This window comes from Taudactylus pleione, unplaced genomic scaffold (genome assembly GCF_031769625.1).
Source record: "Taudactylus pleione unplaced genomic scaffold, aTauple2 ptg000391l, whole genome shotgun sequence".
NCBI classification, from domain to species: Eukaryota; Metazoa; Chordata; class Amphibia; order Anura; family Myobatrachidae; genus Taudactylus; species Taudactylus pleione.
In genome coordinates this window covers 5,272,349-5,297,987 of record NW_028284792.1, presented here as the reverse complement: position 1 = coordinate 5,297,987, position 25,639 = coordinate 5,272,349, and the positions used below count along the sequence as shown (strand labels likewise).

Here is a 25,639-nt window from a genome sequence, read left to right as displayed (position 1 = left end):
TCCGGGGCTTGCGGTTGAAAACCTCAACCGCAGGCTCCGGCTCGCAGTTTCGATGGTCGCGATGGTCACGACCATCGCGGCCATCAAACTGCACGCTCGTATAGGCTGTGGGTGGTGACCCACAGCTATACGAGCGTCCAGGAGGACGCTCCATTTGTATGGAGGGCGGCCCTCATTCAGAGCATGCGCTCTGCTCAGAGCGTACGGCTCTGAATGAGGGCCATAGTTCAGATCTGCACCGGAATGATATATTGATATATATATGATATATGGATACAGTGTGTACCCAGCTTTACAGTCAAATGTTATAGACAACAGCTATAGTTGGTGGATTGTTTTTTGTTGATTTTTGCCCTCTGCAGTGGCATTACTTTATTCTCAATGAGTTCACACCTCAGTAACTGTATAAGCAACAAGAATTATACCCACCAGCAGCAGAAAACAGCGTTGAAGGGCGTGCCAATTCATGAGGGTGTGGATGGTGATGGATAGCTCCAAAGAGGCTTGGACCTGGTGGCCTGCTCAAAAACTCAGGCTTCAGGCCAAAATCCAGCTTGTGTGGATCTGTCTGCATCTGTTTCTAAAATGGAAAGCATGACTGGAATTGAGATTTCCCCCGTGGGCAGAGAAGAAAGGAGGCTTCAAAGACCATACAAAATGCCACATTCACACCTTGAAATTGCAAAACTGATCTTTGTATGTGCTATAATTGAAATTACACTTTTTTAAATCTGATGTTATCAGAAGTGACAGACACAGTTTAGACTAGATAAATGGGAGAGACATGACTTGCAGGCAATACTAAAAAGTGTGCATTCTTACAAGAATTGATTTTGTGCATTGAATCATAATTACAAAAGTGTCTTATAATTAACAAATAATCTTTCTTTGTTTAACATTTCTTCCTAATAATGCCAAAAACTAGCACAAAATAATAAAATACCTATTTTGCACCTAGACTGCACGTATAAATTATGAAGAAAAAAAATGTATGCAATGTCTGACATCTCACACCAGTGTTTCCTTTGTTTAGGGTACACACAAGTTTATAACCCTGGTTCTCTAAAGTTAATGTGAATTTATGTAGAATAGCACAAGCTAAAAGTTTTATTTAGAAAATACAGCAATGTGAAGAAACCAGCACGATGATGGTTATTTACTAACATTGCTGAGAGGCGTACTATAAGCATGGAAACCAAACATGGCTAACATGCATTAGACAGATAAATGCTAATTATTGGATACTTTTATTTCAGTTGCGATTTGCACATTTAAGCAATGTTAATAATTATCCCTCTTTGCTGTAATAAAATTAAATCATGTCTCTACATAACAGGTCTAGAAAACTAGATGTGTGAAAATGATGGGATTGTTTGCAGAGTGTATCTAGTGTGTTTTTGCACTGCATATGGTCCAGAACTGTGTGCACGCAAGTATGGGTGATCCAGAGTAATATACATATCAACTGTATCTACACATACAGTACTTGCCTACTCTACCAGAGGTTGCGGGAGACTCCTGAATTTGCGGGCATACCCTTGGACCCCCGGAAGAGTAGGTGGCCCTCCGCATCCTGTCCACTTCTTAGCAAAGTGGGCAGTATGGGGTGGATATTGCTACGAATCGTGGGAAAACGGTTTTTCAGGTGTATCTTTTGCATTTAGAATAGGGCTGGTGCAAGTTTACAATGAAGATGATGAATTGTAGCAGATCAAGTGTATGGACAGGGGGCTAGTGCACGCAAGCAGCAAGACACTCTGCATACGGGCGAATACAAGCACTTTTATTTGCCCCCTGTGCAACAGTCCATAATAAAATATATGAGGAAGCAATTCTATTTTAGAAATCTGCCTTCATACAAAGACAAGGGACTATTGTTCTACCGTTATGGGAAAACTATTGCTAACTTTCCAAAAACAACAAAGAGAAAAATGTCCACAGGTACTTGCCAGCGATTTGTAAGACAACGTTTAATTTTATTGACTGAATGTAGCAGACTTAACACTCTTGCTTTAGGGAAAACAAGATAGTGATCATCGGAGTCAATTTAAAAACCCCTGTGTGGATTAGAGGTTATTTTAATAGTTTTTCTCATTTGGTTACTACAGTCTCTAAGGGAAAATTTTCCTCACTTAAAATAAAACAGCAACTTGCATTCCAGTGATGGGTAATTAAACATAAAGCAAGACTATTTCCAGGAGGAAGAGGTCCAGCATTGCATCCATGCAAACTCTGGCAATAAGAACTTCAAGCAATTTAAACCGGAGAACATAATTTAACATGGAATATTTCTACTCATTATATATTTTAACATTTTATTTTGGAAACATGAAAGAGAAACTAATGTCTGTGTCTTTTACTTTATTTATTTTTTTCTTTACTGTCATTTATTACAGAGTATACGTAGCACATGGAAACACATACACAAGCACATGTACCATTGTTAACAGCAGTGAATATATACGACTATCTTTGTTTTGTTTTTTTGCCACTATCATCTGGAGGTCTCTTGCAATTGCCCCTGCATATTTCCCATTTCTCCTTATGTTTCATAATGGGATTATGAAATTGCCCATGATGTGATAGGGAAGGAACTAAACAGATGCAGGATAATATTCTGCATATATTAGTCTATTCCAAATTTCAATAATAAAACAAATGTGGGAATACAGATGTGTCCTCCCACATCTATCCTCAATATGCCACACAGTGCCACATGCCTGGCATGAGTGAGCCACCAGGTCCAGTGAAACTCTGCTAGCATCGGGTGTCTTTTTTTTTGCAGAAAATGCATCTCAGTCGCAATGCGATGCAACTAGGACGCACCAGCAGACTGTGCTGATTAATTTGATATGTGACACTTGGCTATATGTGTGTGCACCTGAGTCTGTATATGAACCACAACAGAATTTGGGATGAAAAAAGCTCCGGCCGCTACAATGAGGCAGGGCCGGCTCTAGGGGTGTTCGACCTGTGCGGTTACCCATAGAGGGCGTACCCCTCCCCAACATCCCGATTTCAGCGGGACAGTAAAGTGACGGGAGAGGGGCTGGAGAAAGCCCAGCTAATGAGGCTCCCCCAGCCTAACGTTACTTGGAGGCGGGCACGCCTCCTAATAACACCACGTAGGGGTGTGGCCTATGGTAATTAGGTCACACTCCCATTTTCAGGGCACACTGGAGAGGGCCGGCACAGGGTGCTCCGACCCCTGGAGCTGGCCCAGCAATGAAGCATAGTATACCGATTCAGAGACTCACAGATACACAAGTGTCGCATATAAAATTAATCATCACAGTTTGCTGGTGGGCTCTAGTTGCATCGCATTGTGACTTATACACATTTTTGGCAAACAAATACACAGGACCTGGTGCACCAAGAGGGGCTGTTTGGCGTGTCTGCAGCAAAGATGTGTAAGGACACATCTGTAGTATAGGGAATTGTGCTACTAAGGCAACATGGAAACACCTACAGATCTCCAAGATGCCGACTAGGTCATTGCTTTGATTAGGTTAAAGAATAGCCACAACTTTTGCAGTTTTGTTTGACGTGACACAATTTGCAGATTTCAGATAGCTCCATGAAGAAAATATGAAAAGACTAATAGGGGTATTCAATATGGTAGCGAAAACTCAGTTTTTGCGTTAATATTGCACCTATGACGTTATTATCGCAGGTTTTAGTTTTACACCGTATTCAATTTCAAAGACTTTTCGCAGGTTCGAAAAGTCTTTGATAAAAAACGGGGATAACTTTTCACCATTGAATAGGTGTCGAAAAAAAGTGCAGAATTGGGGTTTAGGGGTGCAGGCTTAAAAAAAATAGCCTGCACCCCTGGGAATGACATTTAAAAAAGAACTGTGTCAAAAAAAGTTTTTAAAAAAAATAGGGACACCCCAAAAAATTAATTTAAAAATTGGGGTGAAAAAAAAAAAAGGGAAAAAATTGTTTAACAATAGGGAAATAGGTTCAGGGCTATTCTGCAAGTATGCGGCAGATGTTTTCTAGAATAGATTTATAAAGCGGCAGGTGCACAATTGCAGAATTTTGAAAAACTTACTTTAGGGACATCAAAATATGCTAGTACCCATTTTCATGTACCCCAAATTTAATGGGACCACTTAAAAAAACAAAAAAAATAACCTAAGTGCTCTTCTGCAACACTTCTTCAATGTCGGGAAAAAACACCTGCTGCGGCTATTTAAATCCCCGACTTTCAATTACAGGCTAAAACGGGGGTACCCATAGTGATCCCCCATGTTTTTACAACTTTAGGGGTGTCCTACAATTTTTTTAAGGAAAATTTCGTAACTTTACGCAAATCCCACTTCGCAGGCTCCCGTTTTCGTTAGTTTCATATTGAACACAGGGATAAGCGGGCGCGCGCCCGATACTTTATCCCAGGTAAAAGCTCCGATATGAAACGTAAACTTCGACAGCGAAGTCTACGTTTCATATTGAATTCCCCTCTAAAACTGATTACTTAAAATGTCAGGAGAAAATATGACTCACATGCCAAGTATTTTATATGTACTGGACCAAGGGGTGTGCAACTAGTGCCGCCACCCAGGGCGCAAGGCTGAGGTCCAGTTCCTGCCCTGACAGCACCTGGTTACTTATCTGTAGAAGTCTCAATATTAAGGTAATTTCACCACAATAATACCTATTTTTTTTTTAGAGATGAGCGGTTCGGTTTTACTTTGTACGGATCTCAAATCCGGCATCTTATTGGTTATCCAGCTCTCACGTGTTTTGGATAGCCAAGATAAATCCGAAATTGCGCTAATTTGGCAAATAGAAAAACTCAAAACCGAACCGCTCATCTCTAATTTTTATTGTTTGTATTATTATTATTGTTCCTAAAGTATGTGCCTCATCTATGGAGCATTTTATTATTCTAATCTTCTATTCTGTGAGTTTCACTTTACTGCAGATGGTTAATGGAAAAGGATGAAATCAAATTAAATCAAATAATACATACTATTTAATTTAGCAGTTTCAACAAAAAAAATCATGCATCTTATTTTTATCCTCTAACAACTTATTAAACTTGTACAAAATATTTGTGTACTTATCATTAGTTAATAGATATAGGTTAAATGATTCAAATGCACTGGTAGTTTGACACTTACCTTGACTTTTTGTTGGTGATGGTAAATCTGCCAGGCGATGTGAACGTGCATCGCACACCATTTTCCAGGTTTCTGGTGAAAAAAAACATATATGAAACATTAAATAGTGTAACAAATATGTCATATGCCAAAGCTATGAATACAACCTATAAATGGCTATAGTGCAATGTATAACTGACTGCACTTTTGAGTGTTGTACTGGTAGGTTAATTGGCTCCCAACAAAAATAAACCCTATAGTTCTAGATTGTAAGCTCCACTGGGGCAGGGACTGATGTGAATGGACAAATATTCTCAGTAAAGCGCTGCGGAATATGTGTGCGCTATATAAATAACTGGTAATAAATAAATGATAAATAAATAACATATATAAGATATATACTGTATATGTATAAACTTTTTTTTACACTGACGCAACATATTTTAGCACGTTCATTTAAAGAGGTACTTTATAAGAAAACGTCAGAATATGAGCAGTAGGCTGCTTATCCAATAAATCATGCCAAAAAATTTAAAAACCAGAATCTTACCCTCAGCATAGGCCTGAAAGGATCTGTCAGCTGTGAAGAGAAAGCGATAACTGAGTTACATGCCTGTCACTCAGACAATCAAATTAATTTACACATGCCTATTGCATCATGATAAAAAAGTATTTCAGATCAAGGGGGAAATGTATCAAACCATAAAGAGGGATACAGTGGAGAGAGATAAAATAAAAACCAATCAGGTCCAAACTGTCATTTTTCAAACTCAGCTGGTAAAATGACAGTTAGAAGCTAATTGATTGGTACTCTAGGGGTCTATTTACTAAGCATTGGATGGAGATAAAGTGAACGGAAATAAAGTCCCTACCAATGAGCTCCTAACTATCATTTTTCAAATACAGCCTGTGACATGGCAGTTAGGAGCTGATTGGTTGGGAAATTATCTCCGCTCACTTTATCTCCATCCAAGGCTTAGTAAATAGAGACCTTATCTCTCTCCACTTTATCTCTCTCCAAGGTTTGATACATCTCCCCCTGGACCTTTTTATAAAAGAATTAGTCATTTTATAAATCACAACAGCCAATAGAATTATTTAGCAACAATTTCATTTGAGAACACAAATCTACCTTTCTTGCCAGTATATACATACGCCAGAATGTTGAGTATATTTTCAAAAGTATGATTCATTCTTCGTTTGTCTACATTCTACTCTGCATTTAATCGATAGCCAAGGCCACTTGCCTTCAACAACATGCCTTATTTGCTTAAAAACAATGTGGGATGTTTTGGCATCGACAAGTATGCTACACCATGTTGCCAATATTTGACAGTTGCTGTTTTCATATGCTTTTTTTTATAGGCAGTAAACGCTCCATGTATTTGACAAGGCCACACATTATTTTTCAAGACAAAAAGGATCATATGGAAAAAAGCTATCTGTAAAAAAGGATTTGGCAAAAGGGAACGCTGTATTATTGATTGCAATACAACCCTTCCATCCCCAGAAAGCACAAGAAAGAAGTAGTTCTACACGTTCATCTACCATGTTCTACTGGTTGGCCTAAGATCATTGTATGAGCGCTTAGCATGGCATATTATATTCTACTGTGCCCTTTGTAGCACTTTTCATTATATTTCACCTATGCTATTTACAGCAGATATATCTCCCACTTAAATATATAATCACACTGAAGCTGTTCTAGTTTGCTTAGATTTCAGCATCTGGATCAGCTTACCATCTACAGATGTGTCCTTATACACTATTGCTGCAGTCACAGTCGCACCAAACAGCTACACAGAGCGCTAGCAGAGTCGCTCAGGACCTGATTGCTCCCTAGCACCAGGCGCCTCGTGCATCGATATATGAGGACACATCTGTATGCATTAGAGGCAGAGACATATTCATTGTAACACTGTCCTAGGAAATATACATCTTACCTCACTAAATTAGTAACTGTGCAAGCTACATGCTGACGCCCATCTACTCAATGTCCTTTCCTACATTTCTATGTAATGTAAACAAATAAGCATTGGGGTGGGGACTCTTAAAAATGTTGCTATATTGGTAAATTTAGTTAAACACCATGAGACAATTAGTCCTTTCTGAACAATACAGACTATGGGAGCGAATGGTCAAAAATTAGGTAGAAATAGCTGGTACTCGATAGTTCAATAGGGTGAAGGTATAGAGAAACAAATTCTATATTGTGATATAAGAGCAATTATGTAAGGATTTTACACACCAAAATGGCCAGTTCAGTAACATACAATAACCAATTTCTTTACCTATAGACTGAAGGTGTGAAAGACATGAATCTAAGAGATCAAATCAGGCTACAGTATTACAACCTGCACTTAAACAGGCATTCAATGTAAGATGAGAAAATGAGGGATGAGTCCACTACAAGTCTCGCTTGTGAGATTAGGAATGTTGTAATATCATTATCTGTGCTATAGAAATAATAAATATGAATGGGCTTTTATTGGAGGATAAACTCTTCTCTATTGATATATCTACGTCATGATGGCTTGCAGCCCTTCACATTGGCGGGCAGACATTCTATCACCTACAGTATTCTGAACTTTCAATATAATATCAGGGCAGGAAAAGTAGATCTATATCACTATGATTATTTTCTACTGCTCACTGGTCAGCAAAAGATTAACAAACAGCTTAATAATAAAGATCCATTGCTGACTACTACAGGTTACCTTAATCCCATATTATATAGAGAACTTCATTTACAAGATAGGTAGTCCAAATTAATGTTGTTTGGAAAATGTATGTAAATACCAAATGCTAGACTGCATACCTAAAGCATTTGAATGCATGCTCCTGTTTGTTCAACACAGACTTGTAAATCAAGAGACTCCAATCCACCAATTACATCAATATTTCATCAGCACACTCAATAATACAGCAGCTCGGGGAATATGGGAGTGTATCGTTACAACAACAACAAATACTGCATTTCATGCACAAACTCTTTCCACTCCATCACCACAGGGGAACCTGTCTTGCTTTGGAAAGAAATAGAGTACAATGGGTAGTATGCTTTTAGACAGTGTCTTGGCTAAAAAAATAATAATAATTTCACCTTCAAAGGTTCCCTTATTAATCCAGATATTAGACACAAATAAAATATATCCTCTACAGAAAACGGCAGCAGTGTAAAACAGAATAATGAAACAATACAACTTGAATTCACTTTTACATCTTAAAAAGTATGTGACAAAGAAATATACTGTATATGTGTATATAATATGTATATATATATATATATATATATATATATAAAACAACTGCAAACACTGCACAATGACAGAATTTTTAAAAAACAACAATAGATAAATCGTATCTCATGTAAATATTAAGATTTGAGTATATAATAATATTTATGTAGCATCCTTATCTAGCTTCCTCAGGGCAAGCTAATCTCTGCAAGCAAGATAACTAGTCTTTGTCTCTGTAACCTTTATCCAATTATATTCTTCTACAATTCTAGGTGTGCTCAAATTGCAAATGGCAGATATGAGTATGACCTTTGGCAGCATGATAGCACACAAAGGTGAAATAAACACAAATACTACATTTTGTCTAAAACTGTACAGATACATATATTTAAAACTAGTATGGAATCCTCTGTATAAAGCACAATGGGCAAACACAATTTTAAAGGCTAGAGTGCCTTTAAATGATGCAAGTGGTCATTAAACATTTTTAATGAAGGCATTGATTACTTTTCTGGAGTGTAATACCTTCAACAAATTTGTTTATTTTATATGTAGATCAACCCTCCCACTGCATACTAACACTACGGCTAAAATGATTAACTTGTGGGTTTGTCAAAGACGCCAATAATCAATGGCTTTGACCAATGGATTTCAAACAGCAAAAGTAATTAATACTAAATGAAACTTGTTTAGCATTAATTACCAATAGTGTAACTAGGCGGAGTCAAGCAGGGCATGTTCCCTGGGTGCCGTGGCAGGCCCAACAGAGGGGAGGCACCAATAGCCAGGGTATAGTACCCGCAACGCCCACTCCCCCACCCCCCGCCACCACTGCGCCCGGACCGAAGACTAGTCTAATCATGTAATGAGCAGGCAACTGTGCCTGCTGGTGTGCTGATTGTAGGGGGAGCTGCAGCAGAAGCTGTAGGATTTCCATCCTGAGAGCTGCCGGGTGACAGAGTGACTGAGAGACGATGTGGCTGAGAGACGACATGGAGAGGAGGTGATGGTGTGGCTGAGAGACAACGCAGGTGGGAGGCAATGGTGTGCTGAGAGATGACAGGGGGAGGCATTGGTGTGGATGAAAGATGATGCAGGGGGAGGCAATGGTGTGCTGAGATATGATGCAGGGGTGAGGCAATGGTGTGCTGAGAGATGACACGGGAGGAGGCGATGGTGTGGCTGAGAAACGGGGTAGGTGATTATGCTGAGAGACGATGCAGGGGGGAGGCGATGGTGTGGCTGACAGATGACGCAGTGGGGAAGGCAATGGTGTGCTGAGAGACGACGCAGGGGGGAGGCATTGGTGTGCTGAGAGATGACACAGGGGGGAGGCAATGGCGTGGATGAAATATGATGCCGGGGGGAGGCAATGGTGTGCTGAGATGATGCAGGGGGCCAAAGGTGTGCTGAGAGACTACGTGGGTAAGGGGCGATGGTGTGGCTGAGAGACAACGCAGGTGGGAGGCAATGGTGTGTTGAGAGATGACAGGGGGAGGCATTGGTGTGGATGAAAGATGATGCAGGGGGAAGGCAATGGTGTGCAGAGATATGATTCAGGGGTGAGGCAATGGTGTGCTGAGAGATGACACGGGGGAGGCGATGGTGTGGCTGAGAAATGGGGTAGGTGATTGTCCTGAAAGACAATGCAGGGGGGAGGCAATGGTGTGGCTGAGAGATGACGCAGGGGGGAAGGCAATGGTGTGCTGAGAGACGACGCAGGGAGGAGGCAATGGTGTGCTGAAAGACGACGCGGGAAGGAAGCGATGATGTGGCTGAAAGACAATGCAGGAAGGGTGATTGTGTGCTGAGAGACGATGCAGGGGGAGGCGATGGTGTTGCTGAGAGATGAAGCGGGGGGAAGGTGATGGTGTGCTGAGAGACAACGCAGGGAGAGATTTTATGGTTGAGAGATGCAGGGGGAAGAGATGCAGGGGGAAGGAAGTTACTAAGGGGGGATGTCTGGTTGAACTGTTCTTGTATAATGATGACCTTCTTAATATTCCTACACAAACAGGCATCTTACAGACGATGTGACCTACATGAATAGTGAATACTAACGCCGTCTTCCCAGGGAAGATACATTTCTTCAGAGGTTCCACGTTGTGAGAAACTACCGTATAGGTAAGGTGCATATAGAATGGTAAGGAATGTTCCAAGAGTGACGAGAAATGGGTGGTGCGTCATGTTGGCACGCCCCATTTTCAGTGGACACGACCCTTTGGTATGTGACCACGCCCATTTTTTTGCAGCGCACCCTCGGAGCACAAATATATTTTGCTATGTGTTTTTGTGTGTGGGAGGGAGGCGCCGTTCTTTAACTTGCCATGGGCTCCAAAGACCCTAGTTACTCCACTGTCAATTACTATTGCCGTTTGAAATCTATCGGTCAAAGATGCCAATCATTAGCGGCTTTGAAGTCCGACAGATAGTAAATCTACCCCATTGTGTTGTCATCTGCCTAAAGGTGAATGGTATGTCCAATATGCTGTTTGTCTAAAGTAACACACATCATTTGTATCATTAATAATGAAAGTATTAAATGATTTAGGAAGTACTCCTGACTTCTTTTCTGCTCTACTTTCTAGAAAGACATATTTAGATCTAGCTTTATTGTTAGATGGGTTACAATTATGAACATCAGATATACCGCCTTAGCTTTTTGTCAAATGTAACATTTCACATTATTATTTATAAAAAAAAAGTTGTGAAAAAAGATATTATGAAAATTATAAGAGAATATGTACAGAAAATATGGCTAATGTGCAAAATATTATAAAAGCGCACAAATATATGAATTTTAAAGAAAGGTTAAAAAAAGTTATGAAAGACTGTACCACTGATCTTTGTATCAGGAGAAAAATAGAAAAATGCATAAATATGTGAATTGGGTAGAAAAATGTGTTCTGTCCTGTGCAATCAGGTTCCGTGAAAAAAAAAAAATTAAAATGAGCTACAACAAAGATGTTACTAAGCTCCTCTAACTGCACCCATCTCTTACCCAGTGGAATCACTTTATATACAGATAGAGCATGTTTTAATACGATAAATGGTGGTTTACCCTACCATGCTACAATTAAAATATAATGGCCTGAAATAATTTTGCAATGATCTGGATTGCACTATTGCTCCATTACAATGTGTTCCATCTGCAATGTCCTGTAAATGACTATAGACTACATTATCTCATGTAATAGCTCTACCATTGTGTGTGTAGGCGACAGGTGCACCTTATGTTTATACCTCAAAGCATACTGTACATAAAAGGAAGTGACAGATTCTAGCAGCTGTAAATATACAGAGGACATTTCACACGTTTAAAGGGATAAACTATGTACTTTTTATAACCCCAATTATCTCTTTAGTAATTTGAATCCAGTTCCTATCATCATTACAGAGTTAATAGGTCTGATTCCAATCCTAATGGATAAGATCTAAATGTAGTGGGATGCCTTTTGCTTTGGCTTGGGATGTAATAATAGATCTGGGTATGCCGGTAGGATCTCCTGATTTGCAGCTAGGGTTAGTATGATTTAGTAATGTGCCTTGATCCTGCAGCAAACAACAGCAATACTACATTACATGACAATAAAAATTACCAAGAGAAGCTTCATCTTCAATCCATATTGAATACGTCTCTCAAGCAAAGAGAAAATGTTACAGTCTGGGGAAAGCACAAGGTGTATGACTGACTAGCTTTTGTGACAAGGACATTTATCACTCCCAGGGAGATGAGAAACATGTTGACATAATGGTGACACTGTGGACTGAGTTGTTCTCCTTCCACTTACCCTTGGGTCCTTCTGTAACAGGGTGTGGGGGACAGTTCCAGGTCTGGCAGCAACATCAATAGGATTGGAAGTCTGAGAAAGAAACAACAGTTGAAATTAATTGAACATGACAATAGTTGTCTACTACATGCTACTTTGTATCTCTTTGGTTTAGTGTTTGACAAGCCTCTCTGCCTGGCATTTTCTTCTTCATTTTCCGACAGCTCAGGCTTAATGACCTGTGACTTTCCTTGATAAGTGAAGCTAAACATCATCAATTTTTTTGGTAGTGGAAATGAGGGGCAATACTAACATGAGTCTTTCTAGTGTTCACCCTTTTGTCAACCTTTACATTGTAACACAAAACCTTTGCCTTCTAAACAGCAGGATATAGGAAGGTTAGTGTTACCATTCTACAGGTTGTGGACCAGTGTCACTGTACAATTCTTTATTTCGAGTGTCAATAGGCTGAGTGTCTTAGACAATATTCCTCTGGGTACACGGATAATGAGAAAAGCTCCTATCTCTAACCTGGATGAAATTACATGCGGTCTCTTCAGCATTACCACAAAGTTATCAATTGAACCGCTCTACTTTGGAGCCGCCCTGCACTGCCAGTTAGGTCTAGATCACATGCTAAGCTGTATTAAAATGTTCTGCTTAACAAAGTAATTAATTTTCCTTTTTACTAAATAGAGCTGTAAACTCTGTACACAAAATGTTTTGTCAATAGGGTCTCCATAGAGACAATGCAGACAGCTTAGCGTATCATTAGACATGTGTACACAGGTACCTTTCCACAGTGACACTTCATAATAAAGAAGGAAACAATACCTTCCACTGATCCTACATAATTTATGATGAACTATGACCACCTAGCTAACAGGCTGATATTACATTCACAAACCATTAGCGGTGCCCATTAACTTTAAATATCACATCACGTAAGCAGGTTAAGTCAGTTACAATGACCTTGGGTCAGAAAAGTATTAGATTGCAAGTGCAGATTATTCTATCAGACCCACTTAACTATGTTATGTGAATAAAAGTGATACTGCAGTAAAGAAAAGAAACCACTTGAGCTGCGTTGTTCTCAACAATTAGAAAATAAAGTAATTAGTGTATGGACATACAACCACTAAAAATAAGTTATTGCAGGCAAAGATGTTGTACTACATAATACACCCAACTATACTGAAACAAAAGAACATTTAGAGGTCAATCCAACTGTGCAAGTTGCCATTGCCATGGCTTTAAAACGCCGGCAACAGCACAGCATATCGCACCCCTTGCGGGCTGCCCGCAACCCGAATTCGATCATTTTTGCTTGCAGCTAATTCAGGCTGATATAAAGCCCGGCTGCTGCCACGCTGACTTTGCTGCGACTGGTCTCATGGCTAATTGGATTGACCCCTATGTGTAGCAAATTATGGTTACGAAAATTCATATATATGACTTATTATTATTATTGTCAATAATAATTATAATTATTATTGTTATTATTAATTTCTTATATGGCACCACAAGGGGTCCACAGCACCTTACAAACTACATAAACAGAAACAGTATGAATAAAACAACAAAAAAGTGACAGAACATTGCAGGACATGGACAAGGTCTATAAACTTTGTTAGTGTTCCCACTAGACCAGAGCGCTGATGGAGTCTGTGCGTGCGCTCCGAAAAGGTGGCGTGGCTGGCCAGGGAGGCGAGTAACCTTGTGACACACCTCCAAATTTGTCACACTTGAGGGCATGCCCAGCACTTACGGAGGTGCTGGGCTTCCCTAAAGCTCTCTTTTCATGGTAAATAGATGCCGTTCGCATACTCACAGCGGCTACTCACCCGGTGGTAATCGTTCGCTGCAACTTTTACCACCCGTGGGACACTGTGGGCCATGGGCGGGGAAGGCTCAGGGCAGGCTGTTTTAGCGGGGTGCTGCTAAAAAGGCAGGGCATACTTTGCCCTTTTAAAATCGGGCCGGGCACGTTGCCCGCTAAAACAGCCTAGAGGGAACACTATTAGTAGCATCAGCAATCATGAAACCGAAATAAGCCGCAGGACAGCAGAACTCAAGAGTTTGGTGCCATTGTAGGCAGCTGGGAGGAGATAATGGTATAAGTCAGAGAAGGAAAAGCACAGGAGGGAAAAGGGCCCTGCTTGTGATAGCTTATAGTCTAAAGGGAAGAGGCAGATAGATAGGGATGGCACAGAGGAGAGAGACAGTGAGTATGGAGAATGGAGCAGTGGGTTAGGATGAGAGCTGGAAGGCTTTGACAAAGAAGTGGATCTTGAGAGCCCGTTTGTAGTGAGGTGGAGAGTTTGGTAGGGAGAGGGAGAGCATTCCAGTGGTAGAGAGCAGCACACACAAAAGTTTGGTGGCTGATGTTGGAAGAAGAAATCAGTTGGGAGAAGTAGAGGCATTTATTTGTGGAGCAAAGTGGACGGGTGGGAGTTTGAAGGGAGATAAGTTTAGAAATGTAAATAGGAGAGGATTGGGTGAGAACTTTGTAAGCGAGTGTCAGCAATTTGAAATGGGTTCTGAATGGGAAGGGAAGCCAGGGTAGGGCTTGTAGGAGAGGGGAAGCAGATGTAGTAAGTTTGTAGAGGAAGATGAGCCAGACTGAAATGGGATAAGCAAGAAGTGGGAGGAAAGGAAGGCAATTGTAAACATGCTCAAAGAGTTTGGAGGTAAAGAGGAAGAGAAAGATGGGGCAATAATTAAAGAGAGTGTCAGGATCAAGGATCTTTTTTTTTTTTTTAAATGGGAGAAAGGGCATGCTTTATTGCAGAAGAGACAGTGCATGATAACAGGGAGAGATGGGCAAGATGGGAACAGGCAACAGGAGAAAGGGAGTGTAGGAGGTGATAGCATCAATAGGGGAGGTGGAGGAGGGAAAGGACCATATTAGGGTCATGACTTCATCTCCAGATACTGGAGAAAATGAAGTCAGCGTTGGTAAAATGGATGGGGAGGATGGGGAGAGGCAGGCTGGGAAAGAAGGGGATGGGTCTGGTGAGATGTGATGTCCTGATGTATGGATTCAATTTTAGATATGAGTTGAGGAAGGGGAAGGGCAGAAAAGGGAACTGAAAGTGGTGAAGAGAAGGCAGCGGATGGAGGACTGGGCAGAGATAAGGTTCAAAATAAGACTGTTTAGAGAAGGAAAGGCCAGCACTGTAGGTGGGAGCATAAATTTGAAATGGAGAAAGTCTGCATTGGAGCGCAATTTCCTCCACTGTCGCTTGAAAATTCGTGAACACTTTTGCATGTATATGGTGCATTTGGAATGCCGAGGATGAAGTGTGGATCTGCAAAGATGAGTAATGACCGCTGGAGCAAAAGATTCTAGAGCAGAAGTAAGGGAAACATTATATAGGGAAACAGCTTGGTCAGGACAGGAGAGAGAGACAATGGGGGACAGAAGTGAGTCAAGAAGGGAGGATAAGGAAACAGTGTAAATAGCCTCAAGGTTACGCTCAGTGATGGTAGCCTTGGGAGACAGTGGCGGAGAAGTGAGGCTTAAGTTAAGAGAAAGAAGATTATGGTAAGAGAGAGGGAATGGGGAATTGATGAAATCAGAAATATCACAACAGTGATGGAGACCAGATAAAATGAGTGTCCATGCACATGGGAGGGTGGGGAGGTCCATTGAGAGAGACCAAATGATGATGTGAGGGTAAGGTGAGTAGAGGCAAAGGTGTCAATGGGGAAATCAATAGGAATATTGAAGTCACCTAAGATAAGGGAGGAAAGGTCTGAAGTGAGGAAATGGGGGGGAGGGGGACAGGAAGCACAGTTGTCAAGAAATTTGGAGATAGTGCCAGGGAGCGATAGATGACAACTACACGAAGGTAAACAGGTTGGAAGAGGTGAATAGCATGACCCTCAAATGTAGAGAATGAAATGGATGGTTTTGAGGGTATGAGTTGGTTGGAGCAGCCAGAGGATAGAAGGACACCTACAACACCACTATGGTGTCTAAAAGAGCAGGAGGTGTGTGAGAACATGAAGCCCCAGAGCAGAGTGCTGCGGAAGAAGTGGTGTCTGAAGGGGAAATACAGGATTTGGTCATGGCTAGGAGAATCTGGGATTTGAAGGTGAAGAGGTCATGGGTGGAGGACCAGTTTGTTACAGACAGATCTGGCATTCACGAGGGCACAGGAGAGAGGGAAAAAGTTAGGAGGAGATGTGAATAAGATTATCAGGGTTGCTGTAGCATGGAGGTGAGACTAATTTGAAGCAGAGTGATGAAGAGAGAGTAGGGATTGTTCTAATTCCTGAGCGAGGAAGGGAAACTGCAGGTGGTGGGCAAAGAGGAAGATTAGTGTGAGTGGAGTGGAGTTGAGGAGAGGTGACAGGGAGAGAAGGAAGGCAGCAGGGCTTAGTCTTGTGGTAGCAGGACCGTGGTGGGAGAGAAGCAATTGAAACTTGTGTTCCTGTAAGTTCTTATACATAGAAATGTAAAAACATATATACATTTATTAAATCTAAAGGTCATTACTCACTTTTAATTGTCCTAGACCTCTCTGCTACAATATCTTTATTGTTAAAACACTGTATTATCCTGGTTCTCATCTTACTTATCAAATTGCTCTTTCAGTGATTAATTTCTCTACATCCAACTTCTCTCAGCATCCTCTATACCACAAAGCCAAGTACTAGGTCCTCTTGCTTCTCTATCTATACCATGTCTCTTAGAAAACTAATAAGCATTTTTAGAATTTAGCATCATCTCTATAAGATGGTACCCGAGTTTACCATTCTACTCCAGATCTCTCACCATCTGTGTTGGCCTGCGTTACTGAATGTCTGTCTGCCTATTCATCTAGGATGTAATCTCGCCACCTCAAATTCAAAAAAACGAAAAAAACAGAGCTAATAAAATAGCCAGCACCAAATAGAAGTTAGTAACCTAAAATTTATTTTGAAAACATAGCAATAAACCCTACTTCTCAATCTTGCTGCCTAGGTGGCATCCATGATTCAAAACTGTCCTTTGCTCTGCACATTTCATCTGTATTCAAATCATCTTACAAACATCTTGAAAACATATCAAGACTAGTATATATCTCACATAAGACACTAATTATGCATTTATTATGTCACGCATTGACTATAGCAATGGTCTACTTACTGGTCTTCCCCTAAATAGACTTTCACCCTTACAATGTATTTTGAGTACAGCGGCTAGACTGATTTTCCTTGCAAAATGTTTTTTTACTGTTGCTCCGCACTGTCAGTTAATACACTGCTTGACTATATTTTACTGAATTAAATTAAAATTAATTTGCTTACAAATAAGACAATCAACAAAACTACACCAACCTACAGTACATCACCTATTATAAAATATCTCAAACTTGACCCTTCACTCTGCGTAAGATCTGCATCTCTCATCCACCCTCATTATCTACTCACATTCACTGTTACAGGACTTTTTCTAGGATGCATCCATATCCTCCCTCGCACAACAAAACTTTCAGCAAACCTCCAAACCCCAGAAAGTTTACCTCTTGAGGCAAGAAGTACACATGTAACCCCTATAAGCTGTTCTTGCCAATTATCTCCCCCTCTACACAGTTCACACAAATCATATATGTGTTCTCTATATATCTGTTCTCTACACCTATACGACCCACTGACCCCAGGCCAACATTGCTGCTGTTTAATTGGATCACATAGCCCACCAATAATCTTTTACTTTTGCAATCTGAGAGCACCAGTAATACCTCATTTCCACCAAAAACCCAGGTCCGACCTAGGTTTTCAGACATGGTTCCAACCCAGGTCAGACACCGTTTACACAGCACCATTGATCTGGGTTATTCTCAGGTCAGCCCCATTCACACTGAACCTGGGTCTGCCCTGCTAAACTTGTGAGGTCATAAAACATGGGAGGTGACTGCTCGACAAACACCAATCAGCTCTTTTTAGGCATGACCCAGGTTGGATAACCAAGGTTGCGCCGTTTACCCTGCACCATTAGCCAGGTCCATCCTGGGTCCGACCCTGGTAGCTACCTGGTTTGGATTGCCAGGTCACTTGACCCGGGTTATTTTCAGGGTCCCTTTAACATTGAGCTGCGACCCGGGTAGACCCAGCAATAACCCAGGTTTTTGCTCTGGTGTAATAGGGGTATTAGTAATATGCTTATCCTCATGCATTAAATCCCTATTTCCCCATACAATGTAAGCTTGCGATCAAGGCCCTCTTACCTCCAACTCATTTCATTACTGTTTTGTACACAATTCTGGAGTGCAACTGAATATGCTGGCACTATCTACATAAATGTAGTAGTAATAATAATTATTTATTATTGTGTTGTGTATTTTTTCATAACTGGATATGAGTATGTGAAATGTACAAAATGATACATCTCTTCCAATTGAAGTATTTTAGGTTATTCACAGAGGACAAATACAAAATAAATCCGTTATCACCTTAGGTTGAAATGCCCCTTGAAGAGATCCAAAAGGACCAGTGGGCGGAATCATTGGGGGAATGCCAGATACAGCCGGAGGATAAGAGTGGAATAACTGCAAGAAAATAAAGAGTTGATTAAAAAAAGAATAAGAACCAATGCCCCCAATTTACAATAATAATCAGCACAACACAAAATCACAGCACAAGCGCAAAGCCAAAAGCAGGAATCGATGAGGGTAGAATAATCGTTCCCCGCTGTCAAGTCAGTACTGGCTTAATATATGTGGAGTAGAGAACTTTAAGGGCATTCAACATTAATTAGCACAGAAATGATACCCTTGATGAATTCCTTTATTCCAAAATAAAAGGTGATTTTGTAATTATGAATTATTAAATTGGATTGAATGCTTAAGTGGTTTCAGAATTTAGAGTACATCAAAAGCAAGAGGGATGTTAAGCCAAATAAGTCCAAGGGAAATAGCAAGCTAATTAAAAATGAAGCTTTAAGAGTGCCAGGATTTCATACCATTAAAACTCAATTACTTTGTTAAACGGTTTAATAGTGTTGTGTATGAAATTAAAGAATATGCACAATTATGACTTCATTAGTCTGCTTTACTGGTAATGCTGTCACTGCTAAAGCTAATCTATGGGCTATTTAGTACACAGCTATAGCTATAGTTGTGTGGTCTTACTCTCAAGGAACAACATGAGATGCATGCCAACATATACAGCTGTATTCAATTTAAAACATACATTATCAGTTCCATTTTTTAAGAGAAGATTTATATTTAAGTATTGGCCTATAATAAAATGATTCTGTATTAAAACAATAAATTGCCCTTCAAAACAGCCATCTCATATTCTTATTTCACTTTAGCCTTGGTATACAGTAAGTGACAGTATTTTAACATGCAAATAAGCCATTGATTTTCTGAATCACAAATGTCTGGGTATGACATATACATGGAAACTTTAGTGTCAATCATCTGCCCAGTGTGATCCAGAGAGTAGTGGACACAGCACTGATTTGCAAGGCTACCATGCAAATGGCATACCCAGAGATGGAATGGGTTATCTGCAAATATTTGCCTACCGGCGGTGCAGCAAGTGCGTAGCACCGGGGCCCATCGGAATGAGGGGACCCTCAACCTAGACATTATCAGCTGGACTATACAGAGTCAGAATTGCTCAACTTAGTACGCTGTGGCAGCTGCAAGTCATAACTAAGGAGGAAGAAGAGGTCCGGCCAAAGGAGTGAAGGAGGACCGCTCTCCATCCCTTACCTCCTCTCACAGTCTCATCTGCCCTCCTCCCCTCCCCTCCTCTCACAGTCTCATCTGCCCTCCCCTCTCCGCCCCTACCCTCCTCCCACAGTCTCATCTGCTCTCTCCTCTCCACCCCTCCCCTCAGTCTCATCTGCTCTCTCCTCTCCGCCCCTACCCTCCTCCCACAGTCTCATCTGCTCTCTCCTCTCCACCCCTACCCTCCTCCCACAGTCTCACCTGCACAACCCTCCCTGCCCCTGTCCTCCTTTCACAGTCTCATCTGCCCTCCCCACTCCGCTCCTTCCCTCCTCTCACAGTCTCATCTGCCCTCCCCACTCCGCTCCTTCCCTCCTTTCACAGTCTGAACTGCCCTCCCCACTCCACTCCTTCCCTCCTCTCACAGTCTCATCTGCCCTCCCCACTCCGCTTCTTCCCTCCTCTCACAGTCTCATCTGCCCTCCCCACTCCGCTCCTTCCCTCCTTTCACAGTCTCAACTGCCCTCCCCACTCCGCTCCTTCCCTCCTCTCACAGTCTCATCTGCCCTCCCCACTCTGCTCCTTCCCTCCTCTCACAGTCTCATCTGCACACCCCACTCCGCTCCTTCCCTCTTCTCACAGTCTCATCTGCCCTCCCCACTCCGCTCCTTCCCTCCTCTCAGTCTCATCTGCCTTCCCCACTCCGCTCCTTCCCTCCTCTCACAGTCTCATCTGCCCTCCCTACTCCACTCCTTCGCTCCTTTCACAGTCTCAACTGCCCTCCCCACTCCGCTCCTTCCCTCCTCTCACAGTCTCATCTGCCCTCCCCACTCCGCTCCTTCCCTCCTCTCAGTCTCATCTGCCCTCCCCACTCAGCTCCTTCCCTCCTTTCACAGTCTCAACTGCCCTCCCCACTCTGCTCCTTCCCTCCTCTCACAGTCTCATCTGCCCTCCCCACTCTGCTCCTTCCCTCCTCTCACAGTCTCATCTGCACACCAATCCCCGCCCCACTTCTCATCTCACCGCCTCTCAGCTTGATACATTTGCTCATTGTTTTAGTAGAACAGGTAAATAAATAGTGTTAAATTAATTTGGGATTAAATAAATAACCTTAACAGATAGTGTGTACCTGATGCCTCACTGCTTGTTAGGAGTATTACAACATCATGAGAATTAATAATAATAATAATAATAATAATAATAATAATAATAATAATAATAATAATAATAATGTTATTTGTAATTGAAAGATGAAATATAAAATGAAATTAAAACAATTAGGTATAGATTTATAATTGTCCTTAAACAATAGCACAAAACAAATGATCCAGACAGGGCCAGGAGATAATAAACAAATCATTAACACACGAGTACTGTCAAGAACTAGGATGGAGCAAATATAAATGACATTTACTAACACAGCCTGACATTTTCATCCATATATTCCATGCAAATTGATCACCAGTTTGTATAATTTCATACTTTTACATGACATTGAGTTTCTCGGAGGTAAACATCAGCATCTGTTGTATGAAATCATATTCTTAAACTTTTTATTTTACCACGCCGGATTCAAATCTTATATGAGGCCTATCCTGTACCACAGTTGGACAACAATCTACAGGAATAACAACAGACACTGCTACCACAGCAACAACCATGGTCATTAATCTTAGCACTGGCTGTAACACTAGTTACCGAGACTCATACAATTTGACTGCCCATATATTAAACTAGGCTAATTAGACAGTGTAAACAGTATTAAAGTATCCATTTCATTTCAGAGGAACAACATTCTTGTTCCATTTTACACTGCGTCTGCTTTTACAAATTTTCAAACTAAACAAATGTAGAATTACAAATATAATTGGCTTGTTAGCTATCACAAGTAGGAATGAATATAATTTTAAACTTGAGAAATAAATTCAGTGAAATAATAAAAGAAAATGGAAAATGATCTTTGTTTTGCCTTGACAGATTCCCAAGGCTTAGCATCAAGGCAGTGGTTCTGTTCTCACTAACATAGGAGTCTATGTACTAAGCCTTGGAGAGAGACAAAGTGATTGAGATAAAGTACCAACCAATCAGCTCCTAACTCATTTTTCAAGCACAGCCTGTAAAGTGACAGTTAGGAGCTGATTGGTTGGTACTTTATCTCTGTACACTTTATCTCTCTCAAGACTCAGTACATAGGCCTCATAATCACATGAGTGAGCAAAACACTCATTCCCACAAGTTATGCTGTGATTCTGACTATGCATTGATCATTATTTGATGGGCTATGCTGTGGACATTTGGAAGATCTGATAAACTGCTTATAATCTGAATACATAATGGACTAGCAAGAGATGGAAAGAATAAAATAAGGTGCTTAGACCATAGTTAAACAGACCTTAAAAATCAATTTGTGCCAACCTGTTAATGTGCCTTGTGTGTACTTGATCTTCATTTTTGATGCTACACGCCACCAAAAATGAGTTTTGATGATGTATAATGTTGTATGCGGACCACAGCATAGGCTGACATGGAGAAATTTAATAAAAGCTTAAACTGGCACACATATGAAATATTTATGTCAAATTTGTATACACTGTTGCTAAAAAAGCAATTAAAAGAGAACAATGATCAACATATTAATGTTATCATAAATGATTAACTATTTAAATATAATAGATGTCCATTCAGTGATTGTGTGTTCTGATCTATCAACAATGACCCTGCCTCGACTCCCTGTTCTATCTCTGAAATACAATACTGTAGGTACGAAATTTCCTTAAACTGAAATAGCCTACACCGGCTAAGAAAACGCTAGTCTAAAGATGGCCACACATCTAAAGATTATCTGTCCAACCAGCCAACTAGTTGATTGGTTGGAATGAAATCTGGTAAGGTACAGTATGAAAGCAAATGACAATCAGCAATTTGCTCCCAAACGCCGGAAAATGGACAAAGACTGTTGTTTGAACAATTTGTTTAGATCAAACATTTAACAAATTTGTCTGAACGAGAATTTTCATCTGTTCTCTGGCATTTAGGAGCAAATTGCTCATCATCAGTTACTCCCATATGTTACCAGATTTTCATTCCAACCAATCAACTAGTTGGCTGGTTAGACATTAGTCTTTAGATGTGTGGCCAGCTTCAGCGTGTTTATTAGCAGTCAAAAGCTGGGAGTGCCGTCCATTTGGTTTATTGTGTATGCTATTGTACAGGAACAGCACCAGTGCGCAGGTGTTTTAGTACACAGGAGTGCCGGGCATTATCTGTGTTATATATATATATATATATTTTACAATTTAAGTGTTAACTAAATCAAGAGTATGTAGTAGATTGCTATTTCATTTATTATTAAAGTGCTGCTCAGAAGAAATATATTGAGATCTGCAAATCTTCAACATTTTAAATACGTTGTTATATTATAGACTTTCCATGTGCAGCAGCCATCATTTGATTTGGATCTGAATAACTTAGATTTTATCTTGTAGGTTTTATAACACCCATGAAATCCCTATTTAAAATTCCTGGCTGATCATTATTCTCCCAGTGGGAAGGAGCTCACACTGTATGTCATCTTTCTCACAGTTACACTTCTTATACAGTTTATGAGTACTGACAAATTTTGATTAAAAACAGGATAGTGCATCTCCAGGAGAAATGAATCACATGAATGAAGCTTGTATATTGCCAAAGCTGAAGGAAGAGAAAGCAATGGGAATTCCAAGCTGAATGATTAGGGGAAGCAATGAAATCTTGGCAGGTTATTGTGGGGTGATGTTTGCAGCATGCTACAGACAAGAGATAAGCCAACATTTTAATGTAGCACTTTTAGACTCACACTGTGGCGGTAGAAGGGGTCAACTTTTGTAGGGTATTTGTCAAACTGCAAAGGGATCAAAGCAAATGGTTATTACTGTGTTTCAGTAAAGTATCTATAAAGATCATGATTTTATCACACTGTTTAACAACCAAGAGCACTAACTGCCCACATATAGTGCATTGTGAACAAACACCCGATTTAACCTACACTGAATCTATTATAATTTCATCCTGATGGTTTTATGAGATAAATAAAATTCTTCACTGAAGGCTGTGCACACAAAGACAATTTTATAGCTGCCTTCTATTTTATTTTTATGATAAAAGATGATCCCTATAAATACATTTCCCTACTATAACATTATAATACTGCAGTGAGACTGCTGCAGTCACCAAAGAGGTGCCCTGTCAGGATATATAGGATGGTTGAGAAATAAGCATCTTTTTTATTACCGGTTTACTGGTGTTGTTCAAACACAATCTTGTTTTTATTATATAGCAGTACTGACAGTTTTTTTGTTCTACACACAGAATTATTCGGGCACCACAGAGATTATAACCTATTTGTGATGGTGCCATGGACACAAACAAAAAGAACTCCAGCCTTAACCCTGTTTCCACAGTAACCCCCACCCAAGTAGCAGAACAGCTTGTCTAATCAGCTTCCAACTAACAACTCTGTGCACATTTGTTTGTATTTGTAATCCTCCAGACTCGTGGGACCTGAGGCTTGATAAAAGGTAGTAGATGCATGTTACCAATGCAGTTCTAATTCGGTTTGCAACAATTAGGGGAATCTTAAGATGGGTACACACTAGGACGACGGATTGGTCAGAAGACCGCTCCGCCATTGGTAAGCTATTCACACTTATCAATAGGCCTCTCGATATGTCTGGCCTGACATTACAAATGGGCGGGCATTTAAATTTGCCCACCCAGATGAGATGTCAGTGTCGGCAGTCCCTGCAACCAGTGTACGGGCAGTCGGCGGGTCACCCGTACACACAGCTAGACGCACCAACATGTCTTTCAGATATATCAGTATCGGCTGTACTGCAGGGCTGACCTAATAAGTCTGTTAACAGCATTGTTCAAAGACAAATAGGGGTGTATACAACCAGCTATACACTCGTGATATACTGCTCGTCAATAGAACAAGCAATATATCGCCAAGTGTGTACCCAGCATTAGTCACAGTTTTAACAGAATTAGTGTATGTGCTCATCTGAGAGTTTGAGAGTTTAATACAGAGTGGTTTGTGTCTCAACTGCAGAACCCAGTCCTAACACTACTTTACAGAGTAAGCATTGCTATATATGGTAAATATATCAAAAGAATAATTAATTATATATTTCTGGCTGGAAATTTTACTGTAATATTAAAAAATAGACAATGGAAATATGGTTTCAGAAAACAAGAAGGGATACTGGCACACCTTTTCTCTCTTGAGCATAACCTTACATGGCAAATACAGTGTACACCGGTTGAGTTGAGAATCAAGGGACAATACTATCGCTTACAAAGGCAAATACAGCTATATGTATATGCTATATGCATTCTCTTATAATACTGTATTTATAAAGACATCTAGCCATATTAAGTCGCAAAACAGATTTAGTTTATTATGGCAAAATGAAAATATATTGAGATTATTTTGGCATCCTCCAGTATAAGGCTTCTCAGTCAGGAATATATAATATATATATATATATATATATATATATATATATATATATAAAACACATGTTAAATAAATTCAATTCATATTCTAATAGTTTTAATATTATTGTTTGTTAATTTTAGAAAATGTTATGTACTCCTTAGCCAGGCCAACAATGTATGTCTATTGCAGTGGTGCCTCCACTAAGTTACACCTATAGGTATCATTCATTCTACCAGTGTTTAAACACACACAATTTTAAGTGACTGAGTTGCAAATTAATGTACAAGGGCTCATATAGCTAAAGCATAGACTGAGAAATTCCAATACAATATGACTGTTGAAGTAAATCAAGAAAAAACTAAGCACCTACCAC

At 40.3% G+C, this 25,639-nt stretch overlaps 1 protein-coding gene across 6 annotated transcripts in view; it reads right to left on the bottom strand.

Moving 5' to 3' along the window:
* The window catches only part of AUTS2 (activator of transcription and developmental regulator AUTS2), a 1,638,780-nt gene that overhangs the window by 10,388 nt on the left and 1,602,753 nt on the right, over positions 1-25,639 (bottom strand). For all 6 annotated transcript variants that reach the window (XM_088445914.1, XM_088445917.1, XM_088445916.1 and 3 more), the window contains 6 exons: positions 23,623-23,667; positions 18,561-18,656; positions 12,139-12,210; positions 5,659-5,688; positions 5,130-5,201; positions 430-580 (listed from right to left, as the gene is read on the bottom strand). In XM_088445914.1, the coding sequence (XP_088302040.1) occupies positions 430-580; positions 5,130-5,201; positions 5,659-5,688; positions 12,139-12,210; positions 18,561-18,656; positions 23,623-23,667 (466 nt within the window). The remainder of the gene's footprint in view (positions 1-429; positions 581-5,129; positions 5,202-5,658; positions 5,689-12,138; positions 12,211-18,560; positions 18,657-23,622; positions 23,668-25,639) is intronic.